The sequence below is a fragment of the Pan paniscus genome, chromosome 9, assembly GCF_029289425.2.
Source record: "Pan paniscus chromosome 9, NHGRI_mPanPan1-v2.0_pri, whole genome shotgun sequence".
In the NCBI taxonomy this organism is placed as follows: Eukaryota; Metazoa; Chordata; class Mammalia; order Primates; family Hominidae; genus Pan; species Pan paniscus.
The window spans coordinates 38,641,984-38,663,131 of NC_073258.2; the positions used below are offsets into that span (position 1 = coordinate 38,641,984).

Genomic DNA, 21,148 nt, shown 5'->3' on the forward strand with positions numbered 1-21,148 from the left:
ATAGCCACTTACTAGCTATGTGACCTTGAGCAAGTTGCTTTACCTCTCTGTATTTCCTTTTCTGTGAAACAGCAGTAATAGGACCAAACCTTACAGGGTTGTCGTGAAGACTAAATAAGTTATTTATAAAAAGTGCTCAGTGACTAGCAGAGAGTAAGACAGTAATAAGTGCTTATTAAGTTTATATAAGTGCCTATGTGTTATTCTAAGGTGTAATCCATCTCTTTTAATGGGAAAGTAGCATGAAATGCCTAACATCTTGGTTTCAAGTTAGCAATGTTATTCTGTATCCAAATATAGCATACTTTTAAGACAGTTTAAAGAGATTTTAGGTTTTGAAAACAGTACAGGCATCCTTTTATAATTTTTCTTTATGAGATTCAGGAAGCTTAAACTTTTATGTGCACTTTAAAAGAATGACATGTCAGTTGTTTAAACACACACACACACACACACACACACACACACACACACACACACACACACGGACAGCTCCTCTAAATCTGGACAAACCAAGACCCAACAGAAGCCTGGAATTCAATCGGGTCATATGTCTCAGCTGCTTGGAAGACAGCTCCTGTTCAGGGAGAGACAAACATAAAGATTAAGAGAGAGATAATTAGTCACAAATGTGAATCATTTCAGTCACCCTTGACTCAAAGGTCAGTCTTGGCTTCACTCTCTTCTCTTGCTGTCTCTACTGATTGTTTTTTTTTTTAAATCTAACTACAGAGAAGTGGTTTTTCAGTCAGTCCTGGAGAAACCTGCTGGGTTGAATTGCCTTCCTCCTTGACATTTAAAAGCTCCATGGTTTGGTGTGGTTTCAATCAGGTTTTAAATGTCATTTGTCTTTTGGTGCTGGGGGTTACCCCTAGGACAGATAGGAAAGGGTGTTTGGGTGGGGACTTGTTTATCTGGGAAGCCCTGAGGTTTTTGGGGGCGGTTAATACTGCTTACGAAGCATGCCAGATGCTTAAAAACTAATAACCACTTGTCATTTCCTACCGGGAACATAATCAGAAATGCTGCTTTGTGAATACAGAATCTCTTGCTGGGGCGTGGGGCGAGAACTGGTTTTCACAGTTTTAAATCGAAGTTTATTTAAGGTGCTGATCTGGAAAGAAGGCTCTCCTAGATACAGTTTTGTTTTTTTTTTTTAATAGATTTTAAGTGTCATGTGGGCACACAGCTTTTTTTTTCTTTCTTTTTTAGTCTTTTGGTTCCCCACTCCCTACAAAGTTCCTGGAACAAAGTAGATACTCAGTAAACCTTCCTGGGAGAGAGGGAGGGATTTTCTGCCACAGATCACTGAAATGATTTTAGGCGATGCGTGCAATGACATTAAATAACATTAGGGCTTGTGGTTAGAAACTGCTCTCCTCTTTTATTTTCCTTTCGCCCTTGGGATTGTGCTAGAGAGGATCTTGAGTTGTACCATGGTGTCCTCTCCCCTCCTCCAGGACTTGGAAATCTCCCTCATTTGAAGAAGGAGGAGCAGTCCTCGAACTTAGTGTCTTCAGCTAGGGATGCTGACTAGTTAGGATTTCTTAACATTGTTTTGTTGGCATTGAGTTGATCATTGAGTTCCATTCCACTTAGTGTAAATTATGTTGCTGTGGTTTCTGTTTTAAATGTATTTACATGTTTAAAAAGTGGATTGATATAAGAAAAATAGTATGCAAAGAATAATCATGTAGGTGGCCCTGGCTGTGGCCCTAGTCATGCAGGTGGTTCAACAGAGACTCAGATTTGGAAAGCCCATTACCAGGCACTGCTTAAAAACGGGCTGGTTTCAAACCATTCACTTTACAGAAGAAATCTCCATATAAGGAGACACGTCCCAGAGGGAAGGCTTGTAGAGGCGAGCTTAGCCTTCACATTTGACTGTCAGATGTCGTTTCAGGAGGGAAAGTCAGGAGGAACTCCAGAAAGTGTGTTCCTCCAGTAAAGGAGCAGAAGGAAGGCCTGGGGACAGATGAGGAATGGAACCCAGGGGTGGACAGGAAAGTCACCAAAACCATGGACCTGGCTGTTGGGAAAGGTGAAAGATGGGCTTCCTGGGTGCTGGGCTCTGCACTGCAGAGGCTCAGATGGCCATGCCTAGACATCTGCATTCAGCAGTCAAGTCTGTCTCCTCACCCTGACCCCCAACTCTGAGCTTGCCACTCGTACAGCCCTTTCTGTGGCTCTGCTTTTGAAAGCGAACATTCTCATTTTACATTCTGTGAGTCTTAACACAGAATGTCCTGAGTGGGGAATAATGAAAATGACCCCAGGTGAGGCCAAGAGAAAGCAGGTAGGAAAATTGTGCTTATCTCATGCCTGCACACAGAGAAGACAAGCTGTGTGATCTGCAGAAGCCCAGCTACACGTCCATAAGGCACTGGCTGGAAAAGTCTCTGACATTTCCAGTATTGATTTTTTTTCCTTTCCCTCTGTTTTGAATTGTGTCCGGAAGGAAAATTGGGGTTTCCGAGAGAAACACTATATACTAGTAACAGCTCTGGGGGATAATTGGTTTCTTGTAATTTTTGAAACTGATGATATGAAACATTCTGGATTTTCCTATTTACCTCATTAGGTATCTTGGTGGTTCAGAGCATGGGTGTGTTTGCAGATTGCACTTTCTGCTATTCTGTATCTACTGGCTTTGTTGTGTGTGTTATAAGCTTTTGCCCCAAGCCCAGAAAGTTCAATTCCTTTTGTTGGAACTGGAGTTTTGCTTGATATAGAAACTCAGGCTAGAGTCAGTGGCTTTGAATGGGTTAATACTAGGAAGAGAGGAAACTTAGCTACTACCGTTGTCAATAGGTCATGGATACCTGGTAATGTGTGAGATATATTTGTGTGCATGTATGTGTACATGTGTGTGCATGTATGCATATATATGTATTTTTCCATTTGCTGCTCATATCTGCAAGAGTCCCAGGAGGCCAGTTTCCCCTAGAGTTTACAGCATATGGCAGAGAGCTGAAGGAGTGTAGTGTTAACTGAAGACCTGGATGGATGGCAAAGTGTTTAAATCAGGCCCAGAAAAGGCAATTATACTTTGTTGGGACAAAGGTAGAACTTCTAAGGATTCATGGCAAGCTGGATGGAGAGAAGATCAAGAGTGGTGAAGGTAACTTTTGTGATTTCTAAATCCAAATTGAGGAGAGAGAAGTTTCAGCTGTTCTTTGATCAGCTGGACAGGCTCCTCTAACAAGCAGGACTCCCAAAGTGGAAAAAGAGCTAATTGGGTGAACAGAAAGTAGTAAAAGGAATTCCACATACACTCTGCTTTGAAGGTAAAATTGGGGCCTATCTACACAGGGGGGCTTTGAACAAGTGGAGCGGGGATCTGGTGAGAAGACAGAGGAGAAGTTATGTTTTTAGGTGAGAGGTCATCAGAGGTTGCATTTTTTGATTTGGCCAGTACTTAGAGAAGAACAGCACTGTGGAATCTATAAGCTTTGGGGTGGCCTAGAAGCTCCCACTGGCCACTGTGAGGGGCGAGAATGAGGGGGAGCCAGACTGGGGGCTTCGAGAAGCACCCCTGGGTGTCTTGGGCTACTCGCTGTGGGGCTCGCTGCCTGTCAGAGGTCACTTCTCAGCAGCTTTGCCATTCTTAATCTCCTTAGCAATTATTTGAATTTTGTACAATTAGTTGAATACTTTGATTGTACTTTTATCATACTTTATGAGTCTCCGTGGAAAAAAATGGATCTTGAAATTGATGACCACAGGTCTTAATATAATTGAGATAAAGATGAAAATCAATAGGCTTGCAGAAGTGGCAAATCTTTATCCTCATTGGACTCAGGTTATTGCACATCAGTTGTGGAAGAAAGGAACACATGGGTACCAAAGGCTGAAAATATATCACCCGAAAATGAGCTCTGAAAATGAGGTGTAATTAGGGATTTTATAATCCTTTCAAGCTCTATGAGGACAGAATTCCTCCTAAATCATGGAAGTGTGGTATTCTACACAAGTATGTATTTGCAGGAACTCATTATATATGGAATTTGGTGATTTACTGTAGAAGAGAAAGGAATGGCAGGACCCAGGCTTAGGGCACTGATGAGGGAGGCATAAAAGGTAGGAGCAGATGCTGGAAACAACGTGGTATTAAAATAGTGGAAACACTCAGTGATTCAGTGGGCATGAGAAGTAGAAACTGAGTTGGAAGCGTCAGGAAATTTTTGTTCAATATGGAAAGCAATAAGGTGACTTTCTCTGAGGCTCTTGAAGAGCTATAAGAACAGAATTAATGATAATGGTAGTGACAGCTAACATTTTCAAGCACGTACATGCTGGGCATTGTTGTAAGCTGAAGGTTCTCAAAGTATGGTCCCCGAACCAGGAGCTTCAGTATCAGCTGGGAATCTGTTAGAGAAGCAAAGTTTAACTGATTCAGAAACTCTGGGGTTAGGGCCCAAGTGATCTGTTTTTTTTTTTTTAGACAAAGTCTTGCTCTTGTCACCCAGGCTGGAGTGCAATGGCATGATCTTGGCTCAATGCAACCTCCGCCTCCCGGATTCAAGTGATTCTCCTGGCTCAGCTTCCTGAGTAGTTGGGATTACGGGCGCACCCCACCATGCCTAGCTAATTTTTGTAATTTTAGTAGAGACAGAGTTTCACCATATTGGTCAGGCTGGTCTCAAACTCCTGACCTCAGGTGATCCACCCGCCTCGGCCTCCCAAAGTGCTGGGATTACAGGTGTGAGCCACCGCCCCCAGCCACAATCTGCGTTTTGATGAGTCCTGCATGATTGTGAGGCATGCTCAAGTCTGGCAATGCTTTCAGCATTTCCCCTGGGCTAACTCATTTATTCCTCCTGATAACTGATGAGGACGGTTCTGTTATTACATATCCCTCTTTTACAGATGCTGCCACTGAGGCTCAGAGATGGCGGTTATTTGTCTAAGATACAAATACATACAGCTAGTAAATGGTGGCATGAAGACCCAGCCCAGGTTATCTGGCCACAGAAGAAAAATCTCTTGGATTATATTTAAAATGCCCTCAAGGAATCCCCAGGAAAAAACCCAAAAACCCAGGCAGGAGGGGTTCCAGGGTTACTTTATTTGTTGTTGTTTTTGTTTTGAGTGTTCAGCAAGTCAGACATGGACTGTCTTCCTTCTTCCTTATAAACATAACATTTTTAAGGCCCCAATGCACGCTTTAACTATGGCTGCAACAGTGCTAAATGAAGAAATAGCATTAGCACCGAGTTTCCACTTCTTCAATCTCCATCTGGGGACTTCTCGCGGGTCTCATCACACCCACACACACCAACATTGGCTTATTAGGAACTCTCTGGGCCTGGGAGTAAGTTGTGTTTGTAAGACTTTGTTGTTTATCTAGGAAGGCATCCAGGTTCACAGGAGATGTGCACATCATTAGAGGTGATGGCTGGCCTTTCAAAGTCATAGAGGAAAAAAAAAAACTGGAAGTGGCCTATAATTTGCAGCCCTGGGTTTATGCCAACAACAGGAACCTTCTAAGACACTGATATCACCAGAAGCAAATGTCTGGAGTGAAACTGGTTAACACAGGTTCTGGGAAGGCAGAGCAACACAGCTGCCACCCCTCTGGGGTAGGAAAGAATATCTCACTTGGAAATGGAATCCACTCGAGTGCCAGGCACTCCCCTCGCTAGATGTTGAATGTGGATAGTCGAGAGGAAGGCCCAGCTGGGTGGAGGCCCTGTGGCAGAACCCAGTTACATGGCCTGAGATTGCCAAGCCAACTGCCCCAGTATCTGAATCTGTAATGGATCCCATCTGCTTTCTCCTCTGGGCAAGGACATAAGAAACCTCTCTAAGGCAGGAGAGCATGATGTCTAAAAGCACCAGCCCTTCTGCCAGTAGGTCTGGGTTCTAATCTTTGTTAGAACACTTACTAATCTAATCTTCTAATCTTTGTTAGAACACTTCTAATCTTTGTTAGAACACTTACTTTGTTAGAACACTTACCTCAGCCTTGTTACTTAGTCTCTCTGATGCTCAGTTTTCTTAATAGTAATCCAGGTGGAATCATGGGAACTACTTCATATGGTTGATGTGGTTACTAAGTGAGATGACGTACACAAAGTGCCTGATTACATAGTGAGCAGTCAACAAGTCATAAGTATTTGTATCAGTATTTTTATTACTGTTGCTAAGTAAACCAGAAGAATATAATAGGGGAAAGATATGGGCTTTGGATTCAGACCAACCTTGGTGCAAAGTCTGGTCTCACACTTGCTAGTTGCTTCTTTGAGCCTCAAGTTCTTTATTTGCAAAAAGTGGACAGGTTGTGGCGAAAGTAAAATGTGAGAAGGCAGGAAAAGACTGTAAGACAGTGTCTGACACTGAGTAAAAACCAATAACTGACTCCACTGACATTCTTACTGCATTATCATCACCACTAAAACATTAAAAGGGACGGTAGCTAGCAGCCTTAGCGTTTACAGAATTCCTGCTTCCTGGTCTGTGTGGAAAGTTCTTCCTGCTGGGAAGATGGGGTTCTCCCTGTACCTAGCCTTCTTGGTTATCCGTCTCATCTGGGTCCATCCCACCCGGTTGTGAAGGTGCCTGCTTGGCAGGAGGCATGCATCATTGGTAGCTCCACACCACCCATGGCCACCCTCTGCTCTGTTCTGCCCACCTTTCCAACCCGCCCTCTGTGATGACCCGGGAGGAGCTGGGTCTTTCCTGTCCACTGAAGACTGGGTGGTTTTAGACGCCTTTCCCCAAACATCTTGTTTACATTTTTCCTAGCTAAGCCTCATTTTTCTGTTTGCAGCCCGTTTTTCTATGTCTTAGGAAAATTAGATATGTCAGCTGTTTTTCTTTTTCACTTCCATCTCCTTTGCCACTTCATTATAGTGCGACTTGACTGTGTTCAAGTTCATTTATGGGGTGGGGAGAGGATGCATTAAGTAACAATGGGCCCAGTTCCAAGTCCCAAGTTGCTTCCTGGGTGGTTACTATTTAGTAACCATTTTTGGCTTAGTCTTCTGCCTGGGGAGGTGGTGGGGTTGGTGCCATCAGGCAAGGAGTGGGACAAGAGAAACTTGGGTCATCTCCAGCTCTGTTACCATACAGCTCCATCACTACAGCTCAGCAGCCAGAAAACACTCAGAAACTTCTGGAGTCAGGCATTTGTCAGGGGATGGGAATACTGTGAGGTGAGGTCCAGGAAGACTGGACACTTAGGAAGAGCAAACAATGCAAGATGGCTGCCTGAAACCCAAGGCTGGGTTTCGCCCCGCCTTCAACCCATTTGAGCAGGCTTAAGCCCCACAGATGTCAAGTTGGCATACTTTAGGTGAAGTGACAGGGTGAGCTTCATAATTTGCAGAGCCCAGTGCGGAAGGAACATGTGGGTACTCAGCATTCTGTGCAAGAATCCTGAATGCCATTCTTCTCACCACCTCTAATGTCAACACTGGTGTCCCTGGCTTCTTCTAAAACAACTCTACTCACCAGACTGGTGTGGGGATGCCAATCTCCCCTTCCCACTGGCCTGTCACTGCAGCTCATAGTGGGCAGGTAACCCCAACAGATTGCACATCTGCACTGGGCACTCTTGGTACCTAGATGGAGAGTGGGCGAGAGGTCCCCATTGAGTCAGCAGCAATTGCACTGCAGCACTGCCAGTCCAGGGAGTGCAGGATGGCTGGCACTATGCCTCTCCCCACAACATTGCAGGGTGCATGCCAAGTCCTGACCCTCCCCGTACTGGTGCGGAGGCCTCCACCAACATGACTCTGTCAGCACCTTGGGAGTAGGGTGACATTGGTGGTGGAGCCCAGGCACCAGGGGTGAGGTGTAGGTGCCTGAAAATCCCTCCTGGGGAGGTGGTGAGGAGGCAGGGCCATGGGTGAGCTGGGGCTTTAGACCCCAGTGCATGTTCTGTTATCCCTTCAGACTTCACTTATAAAACACAAATTCAAAGATAAAAATACTAAGAATCAACTGCAGAGCACCCAACTGCAAGTGGAGGCCTTCAGAGTACAAGGGCCTTAAGAATGCAAGACCCTTTGGGGCTCCAATTCTCTAGAGAGGAGATTTGGGGTTCAGTTTGAGACCCATTAGCAAAGCTGGAAGATGCAGCTGTGGCTCGGTTGTTGGAGCATGAATGGATGGGCACAGCTCCATTGGGTGGATGGCAGTGGTTCCCCAGTGAAGAGAGTCCTGGGGCTTGGCTAACTCAAAAGATCCTTACTCTGATAGTGTGTGCTGAATAAAACATGAGTAGTAGAGAGACTGAGCCTCACTCTCATGTCTTTTATTGGAATTTTGGAGAGGGAGACCCTACTTCTAGCCTCGGTTTATACAGCTATAAGATAAGAGCAAAATCTACAGACTCCTGGGGGCAGGGGGTTATATAAGGATTTTCAAGATGCCTTTGAAAGGTACTTTAGCCTCCTGGAAAATGGAAATGGATCTACTAAATATCATCAAAATGTGTGTGACCAATTGATTTTGACTGTAGGACTGGGGAGAGGAGAGAATGTATAGATGATTCTTAAGACCCCTTCTAACCTCAAGTTTGTGTTTCTCTTATTTTGGTCTAAGCTATAGAATTTCCATGCTGTGTATTGTGACAAATTTTAAAAGACTATTTTCTTTATCATTTCTCCATAATATAGGAATAATTACTTTTCCTTGAAAATATATAAAAAAGATTTTTTTTCCTAAGGTCTCTTTGAAGGGAGAAGACCTAGAAAGGAGAAGAAAGGAAAATCCAGGCCATGATTTGAGGTTTATTCCATAAGATATGGACAATGTAATTTTCAAATGATTTTCTAATTCAAATGAAGAAAATGGCAACAAACTTAGGGACCCTGTAGCACCTATTCTTCTTTAAAATATTCTGTCTTTTATCTTGGCTTCTTAAAAATAAAAAATCTTTCTCACTAAAATAGCCAGTATATATATTCAGTAAATATTTATTAGGTACCTACTATGTTCTAGGTACTATACCAGGAGCCAAGGGTACTAACTAAAATGAGATATGGTCCTCACTCCTAAGAACCTAAAATTCTAACAAATGAATGGTTTGAATTAATTTCTGTTAACTCATGCTATCACCTGGACTAGGTTTTCATTTCTGTCTATGCCTCAGTTCCCCCTATCCTCCCCCCATGTAGATAATTGTAGTGATAGAACAAAATGATGAAAATTGAATCACAGAGGCGATCTCTATTACCTCTATAGGTGCATCTCAGAAATGTGAAATTAGGGAGGGTTAGGAAAGTTGTTTTAATAGAAGCCTGGAACATCAGTGTTGGCACCAGATGTGCTGAGAAGAATGACATTTAGGAGCCCATGCACAGAATGCTAAGGGGACGTTCTGAGAACCTCACCTGGACTAGGTGAAAGGGACCAACCAGGTGGAGACTGCAGGGCACAAATGAGATTTGTGCTAAGAAGCATTCAGGTGGAGTGGTTGCCATCTGAACACACCTCCACAGACCGCTCATGTCCAGCTCAGCTGTCACAAGATGTCGATTTGGTGCTGGTGTATTTTCTTGCTTTCTGACCCAGAAAGTCTTGCCATGACCCAGCTGGGATTCATGAACTTGGCTGGAAGCTAAAGAACAGGTTAGGGCTTTGTCTTTATTGCCTGTGTGTTTCACAATTCTTTGTGAAGGAATTGCTTTTTTTTTCCTTTAACAAAGTTGGTGTATTCCTATATGGTGTCACTGTAACTTTGATTTGGTGTTCTATCTGCCATCTTGAAACTACATGGTGGCTGGGTGTGGTGTCTCACACCTGTAATCCCAACACTTTGGGAGGCCGAGGTGGGCAGATCACTTAAGGTCAAAAGTTCGAGACCAGCCTGGCCAACATGGTGAAACCCCGTCTCTACCAAAAAAGTACAAAAATTAGCTGGGCATGGTGGCTGGTGCCTGTAATCCCATCTACACAGGAGGCTGAGGTGGGAGAATTGCATGAACCTGGGAGACAGAGGTTGCAGTGAGCCAAGATCCCACTACTGCACTCCAGCCTGGGTGACAGATCAAGACTCCATCTCAAAAGAAAGAACTACATGTTGACCAGTTACTTTTTCAAATTAGGTCGTATTTTGTAAATCTTAATAGGAGTATGAATTTGGTTAATGTGTATCCATCACAGAAATGGGATAGTACCTTTGATAAAATGTTCTATTAGTACATTTTATAAAGGCCCATTCATTACTGACTCTCAGCCTCCCACTCCTTTTTTGAAGAAGTTGGGCTGAGATAGCAGCTATTACTATTCCTACCACCAGTGCTGATTACTAAGGACATAAAATACTGTGTGTATGTGTTTATAATGATTAATGTGTTTATAATGATTATAATGAAGAATGTTATGGTATTGCTAGTATTATGCCATTTTACATATGAGGAGCTTGGGACTCAGGGAAATTAAATACAAAATCGCACAGCTAGAATGTAGCTGAGCTGGAACTTGAACTGATACCCAAGTTCTTTCCACTCTGCTCCATATGCTTCTTTTATCATTGCAGTAGGATCTAGGGTTTTATAAAGGAGAAGGCTAAAGAATGCATTAGGTACTTTGGTAAGATACATATCACCTTTGCAGCTGCCTCTCCCATAATCATAGGCCTGGGTAATCTAATAATGTGACATGAGTGTAAAGACACCAGCCCGTCATTGATCTCTGAGCTTCTGTGACTTGTAGAAGTCTTAGGGGGCCAGCTATAGCCTTTCAAGGGAAGAAAGGGGTCTGGGTGGGAAGACTTGCTGGAAGGCAGCGAAGTGGAGTGGAAAGAACATGGCTTACAGACCCAGGAAGACCAGGTCTGTCTCCCTTGAGCAGTCTCTTCACTAACCATCAGTAAAGTGAGGACAGTAGCACCAACTTGATAGGATTGAATTAAATGAGATGAAGGATATAAAGCTTATGATGTAGACAGGACGCTCAACAATTGTTAGTTGCAGTTGCAAGAGGACTTTACTTTCTCTTTCCACAATTTCCCATGCACACATTCATTGACAGATGCATATTCATTGCTGCTTAAGATTTTGCACGCAGTCTCTTTCATGCTAGTGTGAGAAGCCCTAAATTTATCTTTCTTTAAAAAAAAATATGTTATTTCTGCATAGTTTCCCATTGCCTCAATGCTTCCTTTTGGGAGTTTAGATCACTAAGGGCCTCTAGGACACTGGGTGTCAACAATAGCGAATTCATCCCAAGTTTGTGTCATGCCTCTTCCCTGGTCTGAGGGATAAGGGTGGCGGTTGGGTTTGCCTCTTATCTCACTTGTTCTTTTGCTATGGGAAGTCTCACTGTCTTCTCCGGAAATCTTGACCTTCCAAGAGGAAAAAAGGCTTCTTAAACTCCGAGGCACGGCTAGAACACAAGTGCCTAGAACTCTGTGCCCTTGCCCACTGGAAGTGGAAGAGGGTTCATCACTTACGCTCTGGAGTTGTCCAAATTCTTATGTTCTTTGTTCTCTTTTGGCAGAACCAGCTTCTTGCAAAAGGACTGTTCTTTGTGGAGGAGAAGATCAAGCTGTGTGAAGGCAAGTACAAGACAGCCCTGGTAGACTGGGGCCTCTGTGACTCAGCCTTTGATGTCTGGATGGCTGAGATGCTTCTGTCCAGAAGGGGCAGGCTCCAAGCGAGTGATTCACCCTGTCCGTTTCCTCCCTACCTAGGCAGCAGCACTTTCATTTGAGTCAGCTGCTCACAGCAGTGCAAGTCAGAACTGTGTTTCAGAAAAATGTAGTGGGATGGGGTGGTTTCTTTGGAGACCTTGTTCAGGGTTTTTTGTTTTTGTTTTTGTTTTTAATGGGATGCAGGCTGGTGGTCTCCTTTGAAGGTATAAGTTATACTGTGAATCCTCCATGCTATTTCCTCTGGTCTGTCCCGAGCTATTTCCTACAGGCCTTTGTAATATTTCTGGGGAGTCATAGAAGAGAGGAGTCCTGTCCATTTGCAGGACATTAGGCTAAGCAGGCACTCACTCAATAGGGTATGATTTGATAGATAAAGGGAAATTTCCTGATCTTAGAGTTTAAAGTCCAACTGACAGGAAAGAAAGGAACTGAATGGAGATAGAAACAGGTTCCAAAGGCAAGAATTAGCCAACCCCATGACTCTACCAAGGGCTACTCTTAGCTCCCACCAAAGTGGGGCTTGATCTTAGTTTGCCACCTCCTTCTTGGGTGACTTTTGGTTAGTTACTAGTTTCTCCAAGTCTCAGCTTTTATCATTTTTGAAGTGATAAATTGGGGTGAGGGGTTGTAGGGAACATAAGGCACATGAGTGGCGTAACGCCATACCTGGCACACAGCAGGTGAACATACTGGACCCTTTCTTTTTTTTCTGCTCCAGCCTAATGAGCCATAGATCAAACTTACTTCCAGATCCAGACTTATTAGGTGTCATGTCATCATCCTTTTGTTTCTTCTCATTCCCTGGGAAAGATACTAGTGTGTCCAGGAAAGGGGCTCCTAGAAAGACAAAGTAAAGTAGGAAGGAAAATGAGAAACTGACGCTGGAAAGTTCCAAGGTCTGGCAAACAGTAAATGCTTACCAAGCCTTGGGAAGAACAGAGGTTAGAAATTAACCTTTGCACATTTGAGAGTTGGCTGAACCTGTAGCCATTCTTCCCTTGAATACATCGATGACATTTTTTTTTCAACCTTATAAATACCCAATAACCCAAGACCTTTAGAAAAAAAATTTAAATTGTGGTTAAACAAAACCCCACACAATATAAAATATACCCTCTTTATAATTTCAGTACTTTACAGTTCAGTAGTGTTAATTATATTTACATTGTTGTGTAACAGATCTCTAGAACTTTATCTTGCAAAACGGAAACTCCATGTCCTTTGAACAACTCCCAACATTGCCCCCTTTCCTCAGCCCCCGACAGCCACCATCTTATTTTTTGTTTCCATGCTTTGACTAATCTAGGCATCTTATAAGTGGAATCATTCGGTGTTTGTCCTTTTGAGACTGGCTTAGTTTTATTCAGCATAAGGTCCTCAAATTCATGTTGTAGCATGTGACAGGATTCCCTTCTTATTTTAAGGCTAATATTCCATTTTATGTGTATGCTACATTAGCTTTATCCTCTCATGTGTCAAAGGAAGGGGCTTATTCTTAGGTGACTTGCTTTGACCAAGAATTTAGTGGCTCTTTTGCTTCTTTTTTTGAGACAGAGTCTCACTTCTGTGGCCCAGGCTGGAGTACAGTGGCATGATTTCGGCTCACTGCAACCTCCACCTCCCAGGTTCAAGTGATTCTCATGCCTCAGCCTCTTGAATAGCTGGGATTACAGGCACGTGCCACCACGCCCAGCTAATTTTTGTATATTTAGTAGGCGTTTCACCATGTTGGCCAGGCTGGTCTCGACTCCTGACCTCAAATGATCCACCGCCTTGGCCTCCCAAAGTGCTGGGATTACAGGTATGAGCCACGGTGCCCAGCCCTCTTTTGCATTTTGGAGTCAGGCTAGTACAAAAATGTGGAAGACAACTGCGTGGTAAAGGGAGGGAAAGGAAACATTATCCCTGGCCATATTAATTGTATGTATGTTATCTGGGGAGTTATTACAAGCTCCTGGAAATGTGGAAAAACAGCTCTATGAAAAAGATACTGAATAAAACCAGAGGTTCAAGTGCCCTTAAAAGGGGAAGTTGAATGTCTCTCACCCAAGTAACCCTCATCATAGATACACTCAGAGTGAAAACTCAGAAATGGGGCTAGACAGGATGAACAAAGTTCATCCAAGATTCTGTCCCCCTGCCCTGGCATGGCCTGAGAGCACCAGGCCTGGCATATTCTCTGAGTCTCTTCTAGTCCTAGAGTTCTGGGTGTTGGGGCCTTTTCTGTACAGTGAATAGGCATGTGGGGAACCTTTAAGGGACTCTGCCATCTTCAACCAGGCATCTCTACTTTTTAATTTTATGTATTAGAACTCCAAGAAAAATTGTGTTTGGATAAAATTTGCTATAAAACAAAGTTTGAAAACAATTAATATGATCTGTCCAGTCACTGAACAAACTCCTCTTTGTCGACATCTCCGCTTAGGTACTTACATGTCTATATATACACACCCCTTCTTTGCTGATGCAGAAAAGACAGGTGGCTGTTCATATCCACTTATTGCTGTTTTGTGGGCAGAAGATGCCATGTTAACTTCAACTTTTCTAGAGCCTTAGTGACCTTGAGTCTTAGGAAGTTTCTTATACTTACCTATATACTTCTGGTGACCTAAACTGCTGCGTTACATTAGAGGGCAGATTTATAGGACGGTCACCTAGAACCATCCATCCAACCCCCTTCATTTTTGCAGGGAGCTAAGTCCTTGACTTATGGGCTGTTTCTGGAAGGGAAGGCACCTGTGTTCTTTAACTCTTTCTCCCCCAGGGCTACCCTGTTGCTGTGTCTGTGTCTGTCAGATGTTCTTCTCCGAACACTTTCCAAAACCTCCCTTACTCTCTGAAGTTTGCAGCCAGCAATTAGACCTGGGTTCTCGGGAGGCGTCTTACTGCTGCTGGGTTGCAGAATTACCTTGTGTGCCAATGAGCATCCTGTCTTGGCATTGAAAGGGGGAGTAAGTAGGCACCAGTGCTGACCTGCAAGGTTCTCTCTTCTTCCCCTCCTTCAGGTCAAGAGGGCCTCTGCTTGTCTTGGTTGTAGAAGGCTTAAGATAAGGGACATCAACAAAGAAGCTGGAGTAACCTTTTGCCCTTTGGGGTAAATTATCCAGGTGCTGGAGTTCACCTTGATTCTAGGAACCAGGGTGACTCAGATTGTGAGAGGGTCCTTTTAGACTTCCCCCTCCTCCTCCCTGCAGTGAAACAGCATAGCCTATATTTGAAAGAGGATGGTGACTGCTTCAATCAAATGTTTATTTGATTATCTACTATGAGCCAGTACTTTGCTAGGTGCTGGGGAGTCAGGAATCAGAAAAACCATCACAGCATTACAGGCCCTCATGGAGCTCACACATGAATCAAATCATCACCAAGTATAAAACTGTACCTAGCACAAGTACTAAGAATACAATCTGCAGCGGGGTGGTTTGACCAATGGGGAGAGACTTTCCCCTAGAAGTGATGTTCAAGCTGCAACTAGGAAGATAAACAGAAGTAGGTTAGGTAAAGAAGGGAGAGAAAGAGCAGTCAAGGCAGAAGGGCTAGCATATGCAAAGGCCCTGTGGCATGACAGAGAATGGTGACTGAAAGAGGGATGATTAGAGCCCAAAGGCTGACAGGAATACAAAAGAGAGGATCAAGACCCAGAAGGAGGAGGCAGATTCTCCTGGGCTGTGTAGATCATATTATTGATGTTTTCTTTATCCTAGGAGCAAAGGAAAATGTTCATGCTAACTATTAAGTCCTGTTCTACACTGTCCCATATTTGGGTTAAATGGTAATCTCCTTCCACTCACCAGCCCCAGTATCTGCAAAAATCTATACACTTGGCACTTTCCATCCATTCATGCAAAGATTTTAAAAGATTGATTTATTGAAGTGGCTGCACCATGCTAAGCACTATGATGAGCAAGACAGATGGGGCTCCATTCCCACTCCCGTTCCAGTGACGAGACAGAGAAGAAGTGAATAAGCTGTTCCGATAAAGTGTGATCAGTGGTTTGCACAGGAAAGTTGAGGGTGCCCTGGATTTGCATTTTCCCCCTGTGAATTTCACCCTGACCTTTCAAAATCTGCACATCTTTGGACCTCCTGGCTACTAGTCATGCCCTTGTTCTATTATCTCTCCCCAGCCACTGCTTTTATTGCCCATTAAATTAATAGACGGGAGGCGCCAAATGAATCTTTCAAGATTTATTCAGTGGAACGGGCAGTGTCTTGCCAAACGCGTCTCTCAGTGTCTAATCTTGGCTGACCCAGTTTCTCTGCCTGGGATGAGCAGAGGCAGTGACCAATATCAGCTCTGATATCTAGGTCATTAAACAGCAACTGCTGTGCAGGCTCCTCTCTGCCAGGGCCCGTCTTTCCTGGAGGTGCAGAGTTCCTCACACAGCCTTCTGATGGCATTGGGTGACCTGTGTGCTCTCCAGCCTGGGGTAGCAGGGACACTTGGCCATAGCTTAGGCTTCCTGATCCTCAGGGTGAGTAGGGACAGCTTTTCAGAGAATGCTGCCTTCCCAGTTACTGTAAAGTGGGTGGAGGAAACAGTTTCCAAGTTCTCTTTCTGCCTCTCTCCATTGACAGCTGAAACCCAGAATAAAGCCAGTATCTTAATGAGTAAGAAAACAAAACAGTATATAGCTGTGCACATGATCTTCCTGGATAAGACTGGCCAAGAGCATGGGTTCTGGAATCACAGCTCTGCCTTCGAGCTGTGTGACTTTGGGGCAGTTAGTTGGCCTCTCTGAGCCTGTAAAGCGGGGGTATTAGAGTCTAGTCATGAGATATCTTATAGGTAAGTAAACTAGCATAGTGCTGTATAATGTTGTAACCATTCATGTAATAACAATTACTATGTGATTTTAAGATGTCAGCTCCCTTTTCTGGATTGGAGGATGGAAAGGCATATTTGCATATTTTCAGTTGAGTTTTCCCACCCAGTCCTACATTTACTATAGGAAAACCTTGTAGATCAAATGTAAGTAATGCACTCTCTTTCCTCCCCACACCTAATGCTGTGCCTCCCATTCAGAGTCTTACTAGTGAAGACTAGTAAGTTTAGATTACTTATTAGTAAGACCAGAGAGTTAGGATCAATACATGCACCCTTGTGAGATGGAATATATTTCTGCCCTGAGAATTTCTGTTGGTCTTAGCCTGGAATTAAGATCCTGTAGCACCACACCTCTGCTCTCTGGGCTTTAATAGCTCCTGGCTGCAAGTTTTTTAGCATGTGCAGCTTGACATTTTATGTGGAACTGTCTTCTGGCCTCTCCTACAAGTAATGACGAATTCTTTTCTTTCTTCCTCCCTTCCCATCTTCTCGCCCTCTTGTAGGTGAAAATCGCATTGAGGTTCTGGCTGAAGTCTGGGACCACTTCTTCACTGAGACTCTCCCTACCCTGCAGGCAATATTTTATCCAGTTCAGGTTAGTCTCATTGGGGAACACTTCCTGCCATCCTCAGCGATCTGTCTTCTCTCCTGGCCCTTGCGGCCTGAGGGCTCCTGGTAAATGGGAGAAAACTTGGAGATTGGGTGCTTGCATTGGTTAAGGAGTTTAGAGATTGTTTAAGGGCTCTCTGGTTCTATATTTAGTGCCTAACTTCAAGTGAAGAAGAGTGCCTGCATAACTAGCAATTTGTAGGCTCTTGTTACCCTCTTGGTTTTGAGTATGTCTTTATATTCTTGGAGTGGTTTGTTTTTCTTAGTTTTCAGAAGTACAGAAGATGGGGGAAGGGAGATTTCTTGTTTCTTTTCTTTCCTTCTCCCCTGCCTCTATCTTTCTTCTCTCCCCCCCTCCTTTTTTTTGTGAAGCACAATTTTAAAGCAAGTTTGCTGTCGCATTCAAATTATGAAAAAGGAGTAACATTCCGTGTTCCTCTGTAAGGGATCCTACGTGATTTAGTAGGAAGAATGCTGGACTAGGAATCTGTAGACTTAGATTCAAGAGTGTGGGCTTGGGCAGAGTCATTTATCTTCTGTGAGCATAGCTCCATTGTATCTCCTACGAAACAAGGAATTTAGAATAAAATATGAAAGACACCTCTAGTATTCTTATTCTGTGATCTCCACTCCTACCATTTGTGTTGATATCCTTGCCCCCTTGTCTCTGTAGAGCTAATACCACGATGGTCACTGCCAGGTTGAAGCCACCACTAAGGGAGGTTGACCCATAGATGTTCCTCTCCAAAATACATGTCTCTCTCACTTAAGCTGCAGTGTACTCACTTTTCTCTCCTCCCACTGGGGTTGAGGCTTCGTATGTAATTAGGTATTGTTGAAGTGTGGGCGTCATATGCAGAGGAACACAGCCATTAAGCAATGGGTAGAATGACCTTATACCACATAGATTGTTTGGTCTGAACAGTGTTTTAAAGGAATTTTGGATTGCTGAAAACATTTGTCAAATATTTAAAACCTGGGAGGTTATGCTTATAGATTCCATTTTCCATGTTAGACCCACCCCATAACATTTCCAGTAAGATAGTACAGGTAGAAGCTTCTGTCCTGTAGCCTGCAGAAACCTTCCCCTTCCTTACAGTAGTCGCTCATCAGCCATCAGTGAGTCTTGTCTCAGGAAGATAGGCATGGGGATAAGGTTGCCAGATTAAGCAAATAAAAATACAGGATGTTGGCCGGGCACAGCACTTTGGGAGGCTGAGGTGGGTGGATCACTTGAGCCCAGGAGTTTGAGACCAGGCTGGGCAACATGATGACAACCCATCTCTATTAAAAAAAATTAGCCAGGCATGGTGACTTGTGTCTGTAGTCTCAGGTACTAGGGAAGCTGAAGTAGGAGGATCACTTGAGCCCAGATGATTGAAGCTGTAGTGAGCTGAGATTGCACCACTGCACTACAACCTGGGTGACAGAGCAAAACCCTGTCTCGAAATAAATAAATACTACAGGATGTTGAGTTATATTTGAATTGCATATATAAGCAAATAATGCAATATTTGGGACATATTTATACTGAAAAACTCTTCAAATTTAACTGGGCATCCTGTGTTTTATCTGGCAACCCTACTAGAAGGGGTGTGCAGAAAAGACCTGCATTTGTAGGTGGACAAAGGGGCATGTTCATTCAGTACCTGGCGCCTCCTGTGTTTAAAGGCAAACTGAACCAGACCCAGGACAGCAACATGGTACCACCATTTCGAGGGGCCCTGGGTCTCTCTTCAGGCCATTTGTATAGGGAATTCCAGGGTGCAGGTGTCCAGATGGTTCTAGAATGGAGAGTGCGGAATCTGGGTGGACACAGCCCCAGTATAGTCAAGAGGGCAAAGGTGGGGGAGGGGGGTTTTAAAAGCTCAGAGCCAGGCAGGAGCCCAGACATGTGGGTCTAAGGATAGCTCTGTTTTGGTTCTCTTGGAAGATGGTAAGATCTGGCAACAATTAATATTGCCCCTGTTCACCTCCTCACTCCCCAATGACTGACTTGAATTCTGCTTCTCTTCTCGAGTTTGCCATGGCCCCCACCTTGCTGGCTTCCCTTTTCCTGTCAACTCCTGAGGCCATTCGCATGTGCTAACCCTGCTTTATTCAATTAGCTGAATTGGGTTTGGGTGAGGTGGGCATGTCCATATTCAGATTGTGGACAGGGAATATTCCGGGGAGGTGGCGAAGATCTGCAGCAAATGGTCATCAAAGGTATATAGCATACCCAGAAAAAGGCAAACTGTGCCTTCCTCCTCCTTTTTGTTCTCAGCTGATCCAGGTTCACATATTTATAGTTTTATAGGACTGTATCTCTTAGGCTTTACTTTTTCTTTGTGCTTAGCCTAGAGAAACTGGATGGCATTTGGGTAACAGGGATATGCACTGTTATTTTTTTTGGAGTACGTAGGTTGTGAGGAGACAGGCTTGGTTTTGTTATGCTTTCCCCATCAAGCCTAAAACAAGAACAGAAAAGTGAATTCTGGATTAGTAGGAATTCCTTCTCTGATTCATTGTGGGCCTAAGAGATGGCTAAGGCCTGGTAACAAGCCAGTGCTCTGGTTAATGGCCCCAAATGATCCTCTAAGAAAGCAATGATTCTCTAAGAAAGCAAGAAAGCAATGATTAACTTGTTTATGTGGCAGGTTGGTATAAACCGGGTACCCCATACCCTCCCTTAAAAGTATTTTCTGCTTGCATCAAAGGCCAGATTCTGCATATAGAAAAGGCCTTTATGGGTTGGGAACCAGCGAGGAGTTCTGAAGATAAAACTTCCCCCCCGCCTATGCTGGGGAGGAATTTAGATATTGAGAGATTGGGATATTGGAGCCAGTTCTAACATAAATGGTTGTGGCATGTTGCTGTCCTTGGCCCGGTTAAACTCACCTTTAAACACAGGAGGTACTAGGTACTGATTCAGTATGCCCTGCTGGTCACTTATAAATCCAGGCCTTTTCTTCTGAGAGTGTAATGTTTAACCATGGGCTTAGAAGTCCCAAAGGCAAAATCCATCATGTTCTCCAGGTGAGTGCTATAACTACCCATGCCCAGTCTAGACCCAAATGACTACAGGTATTTCATATGAAGAAATGATGGCAACAGAATAATCTGGGGAAGAAATGAGGGAGGGGGAGCAGCGCCAAAGAGGAACAAAGTGGTTCAAAGCATGAGCTGCAGAGTTAGCTCATGACTGACTGTGTTAGTCTGTTTGTGTTGCTATAAAGGAATACCCGAGACTGGGTAATTTATAAAGAAAAGAGGGTTGTTTGGCTCATGGTTCTGTAGGCTGAACAAGAAGTGTAGTTGCCAGCATCTGCCCCAGGTGAGGCCACAGCAAGCCTTCACTCATGGCAGAAGGCAACAGGGGAGCCAGTGTATCACACGGCAAGAGGAAGCAAGAGACAGGGAGGAGGTGGCAGACTTTTTGAAACAACTAGCTCTCTCATACTAATAGAGTGAGAACTAATAGAGTGAAAACTCACTAAAGAGTGAGAGCTCACTCATTACCAAGGGGAGGGCACCAAGCCGTTCATGAGGGATCTGTCCCCATGACTCTACCTTCTACTAGGCCTCACCTCCAACATTGGAGATCACATTTCAACACGACATTTGGAGGGGACAAATATCTAAGCCATATTTTCTGCCCCTGGTACTCCAAATCTCATGTCCTTCTCACATCGCAAAATACAATCATTCCTGCCCAATAGTCCCCTAAAGTCTTAATTTATTCCAGCATCAACTCAATCAAAAGTTCAAAGTCTCATCTGAGACTCAAGGCAAGTTCCTTGCAACTATGAGCTTGTAAAATCAAGAATAAGTTATTTACTTATAAGATACAATGGTGGCACAGGCATTGGGTACACATTCCCATTCCAAAAGGGAGAATTTTGCCAAAAGAAAGGGACAGCAGGCCCCACTTGAGTCTGAAACACAGCAGAGCAGACATTAAATCTTAAAGCTCCAAAACAGTCTTTGACCCCATGTTCCACATCCAGGGCATACTGATGCAAAGGATGGGCTCCCAAGGCCCTGGGCAGCTCTGCCCCTGTGGCTTTGAAGGGTTCCAGCCCCTGGGTCTGCTCTCACAGATTGGAGTTGAGTGCCTGTGGTTT

At 44.0% G+C, this 21,148-nt stretch overlaps 1 protein-coding gene across 9 annotated transcripts in view; it reads left to right on the plus strand.

Moving 5' to 3' along the window:
- Positions 1 to 21,148, plus strand: part of PRR5L (proline rich 5 like) — a 169,688-nt gene that overhangs the window by 124,872 nt on the left and 23,668 nt on the right. For all 9 annotated transcript variants that reach the window (XM_055094281.3, XM_055094280.3, XM_055094278.3 and 6 more), the window contains 2 exons: positions 11,452 to 11,509; positions 16,937 to 17,028. In XM_055094281.3, the coding sequence (XP_054950256.1) occupies positions 11,452 to 11,509; positions 16,937 to 17,028 (150 nt within the window). The remainder of the gene's footprint in view (positions 1 to 11,451; positions 11,510 to 16,936; positions 17,029 to 21,148) is intronic.